The following is an 11,814-nucleotide window of genomic DNA, read 5'->3' as shown; positions in this document are numbered from 1 at the left end:
GCTGCAAGAAGTAACTCAAACTTCTCTCCATGAGAGACTTAAGGGTGTTAGAAGGCAGAATGCTGTAGGTTCTGGTAGATTAACGCTGAGAGTCCTTTGCATCCCATGTCTTCCAAGCAAAAAATTAATGAGCAACTATTGTCTCCATGATCATTTTAAATATCAAACCAAAACTACGATAGTAGTATAAAAAATTACTAAGTCCTAACTAATAAATAACAGCTGAACAAAAAGGATGTTCAAAATAAAAAGGAGACTTCCAGTGAACAGCAATAGCAGTAATTAAAAGAAACCCACATTAGGATGTTAAAAATATTTGGCAATTAATACATGTTTAAAACCCAAAGGATCTATACTGTAGTAACAGGCAAAGCCACTAACAAGGCAAGGAAATATATGATAACTTATAGACTAAAACACCTAGAGAGAGCAAAAATCAATTAAGGAAAATCCAGAACTAGTCAAGTTCTTAGAAACAAAGGCAACACATCCTTTTAGACCAACAGACCCACATAGTATCAATTATTTCTGTCAACAGAGATTTAGCAGCCCAGATGTCCAGATGGTGCTGGACTCTTCTTTAGAGCTAATGTGCCTAAAGGCAGTTATAGTGATAGGATTTAAGAGCCAAAACAGATGACATAATTCCAATGAAGTTACCATATTTGAGATGAATCTTACCTACTGTTAAATTTAGCTACTCACCTAATCAGCGGGGAGATATAGCTAATTTAACAGTAGGTAAGTATCCAAATAATAAATTTTATGATGAAAATTTATATGATTACACTCTGAATACGATTACAAAATCGAATGTGATTAGTGGCAAATTTTATTTTTGGCCCTTAACCATGTTTTGATGCAGATCTTGTTTTTTAGTACAACAATCATCAACTGCTATGAGAAAATAAAAAACAACGTGAAGTTTCTCTTATCTAATGATTCAGTAATGATTAAAGGGGCATTTTAAACTATGTTTCCAAACAACTTTTATTTTTAAATTATATATAATATGTTGAATAACTAACAACAATAACAAATCAACATTCATGGTATGTGTATCAAAATATGCTATATTAATTAGTTTACAAAATATACTTCTAAAATTTACTCAGATTTATTAAAGAAGTCTCATCAAGAACAATTATATGGAAAGACTATAGTACCTTTTATTCCTTGGCAGCACACCTTAAGGCACCTTTTATAAGAAGCTGTGCCACCAAATAAGGACAAAAATAAAACGATAGGAAAAAATGTGAACTGTTTGATAAAGGAAGAATCAGTAAGTCCAACTGATATAGTACACATGATACTGAATAAATTCATTAATATGTAGTAAAATGAATAACTTTTCCTGCCGTATCATTTCCCAATAAAAATTAATATGTACTTCTATAACTACAACAAAGTTTTCCTTGCAACACTGTGTTGATAGATTCTATATAAATTTAAATTTTAATATTATATAACACTGAAACAATTACAAGATGAATATATACTTTATCATACATATCTGGAATAATTTTCAGTTAATGTTGTTATAATCCGTTTCATTTGATTATCTTTACAGAATAAAATAATTGATGTTTAAATTTAAAGATGACTTACAGTAACGCTTCCTCAAATTTCTCAAATATGAAATATTGTATCTGTTACAAGTGTGTTTAAACCACATTAGAATGCTGCTGTAAAAACACATTCTGTTATTATAGCCAAATTTTTCAATTATGCAAAGTCCCTGAAGACCAAATTTCACCATTTAAGAAGAAAAATCACCTGGCACTGGTGGATTGGTGCATGCACACAAGGTCTAACATGATTAAATGAATAACTTTTGTGTGTATGTCAACTGGTCAGCAGTAGTACCCAGAATTTCACAAGTAATCTTAATTAATTCTAATTTTCTTTTCATTTCATTACTGCATACTGTAATCCCTTAATTATATATGCATTTCCCAATCCTAAATACACCCTTGATAGCAGCTTTATCAATGCAAATGCAGAAGTGTGAATAAAATCACACAGGTACAGATGGATGTGTGAAGTGAAGATCAAACTTTCTCAGAAAATAGAAGCACAAAAAATACCTTTGCTCAGTCAGGCAAACTAACTGAGCAATGTAGTTTTGCTGAGTGGATCAGAGAATTTGTGCTGACCAACTCATTAAAGAGGAGGACGGGTAAGAATGTGTGCCAATTGGCTTATTATTGAGGGGGGGTGAAGGGAAATTCACATAATGAACCAGCCTTTCTTTCAACTGTAGTCACTTTTGCTCTTCAGCATTACTGGTTCTGCACCAAGGAAACACTTGTTTTCACTTATGTTCCTCATGCTTAGGTAGGGGTCACTCAGGCCATGAAACTGCATCCAATTATATTACCAGCAGGTCACACATCTTCTACATTGGAATAACTGTCCAGTACATCTGGCATTGTAGTTCCAATGCCTTACTCCTTGCCTAATTCTGGTATCATGCCAAAGTTGGACATCTCGCCCAACCTCAGAATAAAGACTGATGGTATAACTCCTTTAGCTCTTTATTCTCTCGTAGATTTGGCATATTATGTGCAGTACAGTGCATATACAGTAACTTGCTAAAGATATAACTGTATAACATAGGCACAATGGTACCCATAAAAAAGGACATAGCAGGGGAGTAGAAGTGTACTTATTGTTCAACATTACCAGTACTTGGATCATTGTTTTTGAGTTGTCCTGTTAAACATATACATGCACAGCATCCTTTATACACACATTACATATACATAGTACCTTACCTTTGGATGTCTTGTATCTGATGATTGTTACATCATCACAAATAGATACTAGGAGACTAGGCTACATTGACAAAGTTCTGGTACGACACATTTTGCTTGGTAAGATGACATTTTTTGGTTTAGTTTTATATATGGGGTACGTACTACTTATAAATTAAAAAGAAACCTTGGATCAGTCTTATTTCTTTGGATTCTTGACAATTTTTCAATAGTATATATAAAAATAGTCTAACCAAGGTTATGGTAGGGTTTACAGGTAGCCTAAAGGCAACATAGGCTAGACTAACCAGGTCACTAAGCCTTTGTCTGCATTTTGGATGTATTCACAACCCTCTTGGTTGTAATGGTGCAAATCTTTCTTATACTGTGTGTAATATTAATTATTACACATTCATGGATAACCAATGCTTACTTTGCCAATTCAAAGAAAATTTCAGAATTTTCTGAAAGTATATTTTGATAATTTTTATATAAAATGATGACCTCAAGGAAAAAGAAGAGGAGAAGCAGCATCAGAACCCCAGCGTTTCCCAATTAACTCCGCCTATTCTGTGTCTCACCTCTATCGCTGAGGATGTGGTCAAGGTGAGTTTCTTGAAGGACCCAAGAGTTTTAACAGCAAATAATGACCACTCATTCCTACCTGAAACAACTGTACCTGTGATGGGAACAGCAGCAACATCAAGAACTACAAGCAACACAAAGAACTACAAGCAGTGGAGACAGCAACTGACTATTACTACGACAAGAATGATGGGCAGATGACTATCCTTTCATCTTGAAGGATGGCTAGAAAACCTTCAATAAGTAACTTCTGAGGGTCTAAGAAAAAAAGCTTTGGAGAGTTCGTCATAGTAGAAGATGCTGTGGTGGCACCAGGAGACTGCCTGATAAGCAAACGAGGGAAGCTCACTGACAAATCACCAGGAGTATCACTGGAGAAGTGGAAGAGAAGATAAATGGTCCCACTGCAGACCATTCACTTCTTCAGATGAATGGAAGTGAATCTTCAGAATGAATGAAAGTGTATTATTTTCAATGTAACAGAAGATTTCTCACATTACTTCTGTTTGCAGCTGAACTTATGCATCCTTTGCACTCTTTGGAGGGAAGATCCTTCAAGCAATCTTGACCCTAAAAAGAACACTCATAATACACAAATAACAATATCAATACATTCCTAGGATACCTAATTGAGTAAGGATTTGGTTCAGTCACCATATAGACTGAAGCACAGACAGGCCAAAAAAACATGTACACACCAATACACAAACAAAAATTTCACCCAAGGTAAATACAAGACTGGAACCCAAAATGAATACTGTAAAGCAGCAACATATATACTTCACAGCAGCTTTAGGAAAAGCAAGGGACTGGCTAGACATGTGGCTGGGACTCTCCAGCAATTGCATATAACTAAAAGCTAATGATCTCAACAACCACACTAACCAGTGCTTAAAAACTATTCATATACAATGAAGGGTTGTATAATTTTAGGAACAAATGCAATCAAAGGAAAGATCCATCATATCATAAAAGGCAGGCAAGAAGTTAAAAGTAAACGCATGAGATTATGTTGGACAGTGTATAGATTTATACTCTACCCCTGTATCTTTCACAATACTTGAATTTTCCATTATAAGCCAAAGATTTAGTGAAAAATAACTTAACTCTTACATTGATTACTGTTTTCAAAGCTATGACACAGATTATTTTTCTTAAGGAATTACACCAAATATGTACTTTACTTGAAAAAAATACAAAGACCTACTTGCTTTCCCTCTTAAAACCATAATAAAATTTTGTTAACTTTCAGGACTTCCTGATAACTAACAATACGTATACAGATTCTTACCAAAGGATAACGTGCAAACTGATAACGAACATAGTTCATATACAGATTCTTACTAAAGTATAATGTACAAACATTTTTTTCCAAGACAAAAACCCACAATACAGTGTAGCATTTACATGTATATCAGGCTAGGTGTATCACTTCTTAGCCTTCTGAGCATTTATAATCATTTCAACTGCCTGAGCAAGATTATCAGCAATAAAATCTGGTTTTACCACCGGATGGTTTTCAAAAGCAGGGATGTATTTACCAGTTCGGACCAACACGCCACGCAGCCCGCATTTCTGTGATCCACCTACATCTGATACAATGTCATCTCCAATCATCACTGCCTGAAAAGTTAATTTTTTTAAATTATTGTCTTATTGTAAAAGGGGCTTATTCTTGATATTAGTGAACTTTGCTAAAGTTTAAATTTCAGCTTTATAAATAAGTAACAAAATGCTTTTGAAACAACTAACACACGTTAAACTTCATCAATCATCATCAAAACTGTGATTATGTGAGCTTTTCCCTTCAGGGGTTAAATGTAAAATGAATCTCTGTTTTTCTTTATCCTTCACTCACTCTACCTGAACTTCCATCGTGTAAGTCTTGATATGCCCACTCACTCCATGATTTCTTAAGCCTCCATCTAGCTACTTCCATATTTACTACTTTTCTAACTAACTGTGATCACATCCCATGGATATCAAGTCCCTTTTTTTTATACTTCATCACTTGAACAATTCCTCAATGTTTCTGCAGCAATGGAACATTTATATTTACCAGAAGTCTAGTTACCTCCCTCCATTTCAATCATGCTACACCGTATTTCTTGTTACTGCTCTCTCTACTGTTTCACAACCCAATATGTCATCATGGTAAGAGAAGTGCTCTTAATCTTCTATGACCTACCCATCTATCACAAGTGTCCTTGAACCCTTTCTCTTTTCCATTTGCTTTTGTGATTCATTTCTGGCATCCAAAATATCTCATTCTATGTACATATTGTAATCTTAACACCACCTGTGACACCATCTATTACATTCAGTAAAGAGCAGAGTTCATCCATGAGATATCCCACAACAACCACATGGCCACATGATTGTAATTTTTCTTTTGCTTCTTTTCCAGTCTCCATAAGCTTTAATTAGCTTCTGCTGATTTTAGTCCTTTCTTCTCCATTCCATTTTTCCACCTTTTAAGCACTGTTACCATCTCTTCCTCAGATTCTGCTCTTTGCGCTAGATCATCTGTATAAAGAATCTTCCAGGGGTTCCCTTGTTTGCACAAACTTAGTTTAAAGCTGCCAAATAAAGACTTCACGCTTACATTTCTCAATATTTTATCATGATGCCAGGTATTTTAATCTTACAGAGCAATGTTACCTGTGCAGATATTCTGCACAATATGAAGAACTTACAATATTAAATTTATTGGCCAAAACATATTTGTTCATTTGCAGAACAAACCTTCAGCCTTAACAGTAGGATAATCTTCTAGTGCCAGCTGGAAACTAGTTAAAACAGTCAACGATTGTAAAAAATTAATCTGTGGCATCTCGCCTGCTAGTTCTGTCATTGAGTGTGCATGCTAGAACACATGACATCAGAGGTATAAGTTCCTCACTGGCATGTAAGAACTTGTCTGTTCATAGGATTTTGAATGCTGGTTCTTGGCTTTGGCAAACCACATTTACTTCCTTTACCTAAAGGACATTGCCCACAGGTTCTTGGACATTCCTTGGGTCCGGTGGTGGTTGCCCAACAAGTTGTGTGGCTCATCCAGTGCCCCTGGCAGGCTGTTTGTATCTCACCAAAGATGGTTGTATCTTACCTAAGATGGTTGTGTGGAAGAGAGACCGAGTGCGTTGGCTGGTCTCCTTCTTTCTCTTTATTTCCTTTCTTCTTCCTACAAGTGGGTCGAAGAATAGACACATCATATGTTGGAACTGGTCTGATACAGGTGAGTGTGGTAGCCATACTGGTTGTAGTTATTTGTTTTGTTCCTATACAATAGACAAATCTGTTTTTTGGTAGCATGGTCTCCTCTCTCTAGCATGGGGGGGAGGAGTGGTGACAAACCCCTGTGGCCTACATGGTTTGTTACTTGAACAGGCAAAGTTCTCTTTTCCTTACATGAATTCAATGAACCTGGTCATATATCAGTGCTACAACTCAGCAGGCTGTTTTTAGATATTCACTTATCTACTCTCTCACGGACTTGGACCCCCTTCTTTAGAACTCGATCTTCTAGGAAGGGTGGTCAGGTGGGCTGAACCCCTAGCTGGATCAAGGTCTTGTACCTCCCTCCAAGTATAAAAGTCTATCCTATTATTAAGATCAAAGGTTTGTTCCATGTATGAACAAATGAAAAATTTTGAACAATTTGTATTTTTCATAGCTAACAAACCTACAGTCTGAAACATTTACTGCCTGCCTCTAGCCGCCCCTCTCATATACTGGGTTGGAAGAAAGACTGATGCGTCATGAGGTACCAAGCCTGGTCGGTGACCAGCTTCCATCTCGTATACACGAGTTGCCAGATGCCACAGATTCCTTGCTTTACCATCTTTGATTGTTTATTCAGTTTCCAGCTGGTGCTAGATTATCCTATTGTTATGACCTCGGGTTTATTAGCTATGAAAAATACAAATTGGTTAAAAATTTGTCGTTATTCAGACTTTAGAGCTACATGCTTTGGTGCAAACATTACTTCCACTGAGCATACAGGTACTGTTAACGGGCTAAAATACTTTGCGTTCTGGTGGTAGGTAATCAACATTTGTATCTTTCCTAGATAGTGATCACAAGGGTTTTAACCCAGTATATATCCACCTTTGCAGCATGTTTATTACAAACCCATTGGGACTGTAAATATCATAAAAATTATAAAAAGACTGTAAATATTATAAAAATAGTAACCCTAATGAAATATTAGTCGTAGATAACGGCCCCCAAAAACCCTTGGGGTCACAATCTAGGAAAGCTCCCAATGTTTTGACATTTAATAACAATCCAGTACTAATTGCTTTAACATTTCTTTAAATATTCCTGGTAGTATTGGAGTCCCCCATAATGTTCAGCAAGATATCTTTGCAAACTCCTTTTATTTCCATAAGTACCGTATTTTATATTAATAAAGAACATCACAATAGATTTAACATAAACACACTAAACAGATACCTTATCTGCAGTTATCCCCATATCTTTGAGTGCTGCCCCAAAAAACTGTGGTGATGGCTTCCCAACAATCTCACTTTTAATGTCACATGCAAATTCCAAAGCATTAGCAAATGCTCCAACATCTAGCTGCAACTTTCCCTTATGCTTGTAGTACTTCCTGAAAAATGAAAAGGCAAGTTTCTCAATAATGGGTCAAATACCATGAAAACAATGCAAACCATGGCAAAAATCATCTTTAAGTAGATGATGTATAAGACTTAATGGCAGGGTTCTGTTCCCAGCTGAGTGCTGCTAATCGAAAATTGCAGAAATTTTGGTAATAAAAAGCATAACGATGTTGTAAGCATCAATAAACCACTTATCAGCTCCATTAACTGCTTATCAGCGCCGATAAACTGCTTACAGTGCCAAAAATCTGGTTAACAATGTCATTAGCCCAGCACCATAAAACCAGCTCACTGTTAATTCATGCCGCCAACAAGTGAGGACTGCCTGTATAGCAATTATCAGTACAGTAATGCTAAAACAAACTGTATTGTAACTCCAAGGATAAGTGCAGAAAGTATTTAAAATTTAATATTTTCAGCCTGCTAACTACAAAACCTACCATAGAACCTACAATAACAAGTCTATTTACTAGGTAGTATTTGTGCCCAATTTTTTTTTTTTTCTGGTATTCTCAACAAGCCACTACAGTATGTATACATTTTGATGCCAAGAAAATTAATGCAAGTATTTACCATAAATAGATGATGTTACACTCAACAGAAGCATTACTACATCCATTTCTTGAAGATAAAATGAATTCATATAGACCATGTACATATATAAATGATGTATTGTACTACAATGTGGAGTTACACACCCAATATCCTAAATGCATTTATAAATGATGTATAGTACAATGTGGAGTTACTCACCCATATCCTAAAGAAAACAATATTGGTTTTTCCATTTCCATCAGTGTTGTGAAGGCCTTATTCACATTAGCAAATGAAAAACCTTCATCAGCATCACCCATTACTACACAAGTTGGTTTTCCTTTCGTTAATGAAGAGAATTCTCCTTCAATCTGAAAAAAAAGGCTAAAGTAAAATATATTATCTGCATATAAACTCAATCAGGTTACATGTGCCATTTCCCCTTGTCAGCAGCTTCCCAGACACAAAAGGAAGAACAATCCTCAGTTGGCCAGGTATTCCTTTGACCAGTGCCTCTGATGGGAAGTGGTAATCATGTCCCTCCTTGTGTTGTGTAAACTTATTACAAGATTGCAAATGGTCAGAATGTGTGCACTGATTTCCATGTAATTTGATGGGTTTCAGCTAAAAATTTAATTTTAGTTTAAAAGTCTCATTTGATAAACCTTACCCCACCAGTTTACACAAACCTGTGCAACTATTTAAGAGGTAAGGCCTTTTAATTTTAAGAAAGAAAACTTAAACTTATGTGCTGAGGCAGGTGACCTGAGTGAACAAAGTCGGGAAATTTATCTTTGCACTGACAAGGTGATTGAGGTCAGACTGGTGTACTGATGGAAAACTTTCATTGAAATAAATGGCAATACCTGCATAAACTGGAAAAAAGAATTTTTTTCATTTTTTCAAGATTTAAGCTCAAATTGCACCGTTTGAGACGCATACAGCAACACTAGAGGAGAAAGGAATGAGCTCCCTTATTTTAATTTGAAATACCATACTTCTCCCTTGGGAAAGGTATGCATTTGTGTTAGTTTATAATTTACATGTTGCCCTAACACTTAATAGTATTCTTTTGTATTTTTACCTCGATGTAACTGCCATTTACTAATACAGTAATTGTCATGGTACTGTTATGTAAGTTTCCCCATGTTGAGCTTGCATTTAGTTGCAAACATACCACCAACCATAGGCAAAGATGTGAAATATTCTTCCATAAGTTTATGAAAATGTCAATTCTTGAGTTAAATTCCTCCTGTGTTATGCATATACAGTCAGGCTAACTGTGCTGTGTAACACTTAAAGTTAGGCCTGATTACAGCATATCCTAGGCTAAGGACTGCATGTTGTTGGTACAAGATTGCTGACCTAAAAACTTTTTGTATGACAGGGAACAAGTATAAGAACCAGTGCTAATTCTAACTATTATGGAAGGAACACAATACAACTAGGAATATGTTGCTTTCATTATGTATCCACCTACTGTTAAGAACAAAGAAATATTAAAGAAACTGTGGGAGTCAGCCTTTCCCTTAACCTTAGCTACAAAAATGAAGATTCATCCACCTACGTCTGCTGCAACAAGGAAATCTCTTCCATGCAAACTCACCCTCCAAGATTAGAAGTAATATACAATATAAGATTATTTTACAAAATCTGAAATAACATTCATTGTTTAATCTCAACCGTAAAGGTAAACTGTAGGTAAAATTTACCCCTATTTTGACTACTCTCACCACTATTCCTTCTATGTAATCTCTTAAACCGTTTCCCTTGTCCAAGTGACTGTCCTAGACCTTGATTTCAGGTGACATCCCTCAGAGATGCTAATCCTGCCTGGGTCAAGCAAAGCCGGCAGAGGAGCAAGGCCAAAAGAGAAAGCGATTTCCCCATTCAGTAGCCAACCCATATGAAGAGCACCATCTTGAACACCTGGGCCAGAGGACCTGACGTCCTACATGCATGCTGCCATCTACAAAGAGCAAAATCATAATCCCAGCGTCATATACGGGTATCACACGGATGAACAATCCTCAGAAGACGTTGATAACTTATCCAGAACGCTAGAGTCCTTTTCTCCCTTGAGCTGCCCTTTACTGTTCCCCATGTGGCTGTCTAGAGGCTCAGTTACTTTCGAAGTCAATCCCTTTAACACTACCCTCCATTGCTGATACCCCTTTATTTTCCTTTTTCATAGTGTGATATTTTCCTTTTTCATAGTGTGATATACCACAGTGAGACCTATATCTTGTTTATTCAAATAAGTTTACAAAATAAGTGCCTTATCCAGTATTGCCAGAATTGAGTTGCTTGCCTGGCATATTCTGTGCAATTTCTCGATTCTTTATCAGTGTTTTCTCACTTGCAGCTAAGTAACTGTATATACTATATTCTAAATTACAAATAGGTGTTAACATGCTGTGGATCTGTCTGTGCCCTTTGAAGCAGGCCCCTTTGAGATTCTACAGAGAATGATCCAGTTGTTTGTAAATCTTGTTAAAAAGATTTATTTATTTATGCTTTCACCCTTCTGATGTGTGTGTTTTTCTAATGTAAATACAAATAATTAAGTGAAACCTATGTATATTTACCTAATAACTTCCCCCCTTGAAGAAGGCCCTCAGCCAAAATTTTTGCATACGATTTACCTATACGATTTACCTGAACTAATTTATTAAAGTCAGATTTCACCATTCCCAAGGTAAGTTGCTTGTTCCCTTCAGCATAAACCATATCAATATATCGATAAAAAAAAAAAAAGAATTTTGGTTAAAATAAAATTAATAAATCATACATGTACTAAAACTTATGCTTCAAGAATGAAGAAAAAAAGCATTTTAATTACAAGAAAAGCAGCAGAGAGCAAAGTTGGTGGAGGCAAGAGCGACCAATGGCTTATGATGATTCAGTACAAAGAGAAATTGAATAACATTTGACAATTTAGCCTCGCCTATACAATGATGATGATATCGTGGTACCTATATCGTATATAGACGAATACAGTAGCCTAGCCTTCAGTATAATGAATACTACATATATGATATAATTTAGTAATTTATTAATAAAAGCCAATTTTGGAGTTTCAATGCATTCTGCCTATGACATATCAGTGAAAAAAACAAATAAATAAATAAAAATGGACACGAAACGGGAATCAGATTCGGACCGACATCGGCATACCTAATTGAGCGATGTCAGGCTGCTGACGGATACGTATATTTACGAAATAAATACACAATGAATATGAATCTTTTCTGATTCTTTTAAAAAGTTATGCATTACAGTATCCAATAATATTGTATGTATTTTCATATTAT

At 35.7% G+C, this 11,814-nt stretch overlaps 1 protein-coding gene across 6 annotated transcripts in view; it reads right to left on the bottom strand.

Moving 5' to 3' along the window:
- Positions 1 to 976: 976 nt before the first annotated feature.
- The window catches only part of LOC135207309 (phospholysine phosphohistidine inorganic pyrophosphate phosphatase-like), a 16,012-nt gene continuing 5,174 nt past the window's right edge, over positions 977 to 11,814 (bottom strand). For all 6 annotated transcript variants that reach the window (XM_064238991.1, XM_064238994.1, XM_064238996.1 and 3 more), the window contains 3 exons: positions 8,720 to 8,871; positions 7,800 to 7,956; positions 977 to 4,964 (listed from right to left, as the gene is read on the bottom strand). In XM_064238991.1, coding sequence (XP_064095061.1) covers positions 4,770 to 4,964; positions 7,800 to 7,956; positions 8,720 to 8,871 — 504 coding nt within the window. In that variant the 3' untranslated portion in view covers positions 977 to 4,769. The remainder of the gene's footprint in view (positions 4,965 to 7,799; positions 7,957 to 8,719; positions 8,872 to 11,814) is intronic.

The sequence above is a fragment of the Macrobrachium nipponense genome, chromosome 32 (assembly GCF_015104395.2).
Source record: "Macrobrachium nipponense isolate FS-2020 chromosome 32, ASM1510439v2, whole genome shotgun sequence".
NCBI lineage: Eukaryota > Metazoa > Arthropoda > Malacostraca > Decapoda > Palaemonidae > Macrobrachium > Macrobrachium nipponense.
The sequence above is the reverse complement of the archived record's forward strand: the minus strand, read 5'-3'. Positions and strand labels throughout refer to the sequence as shown.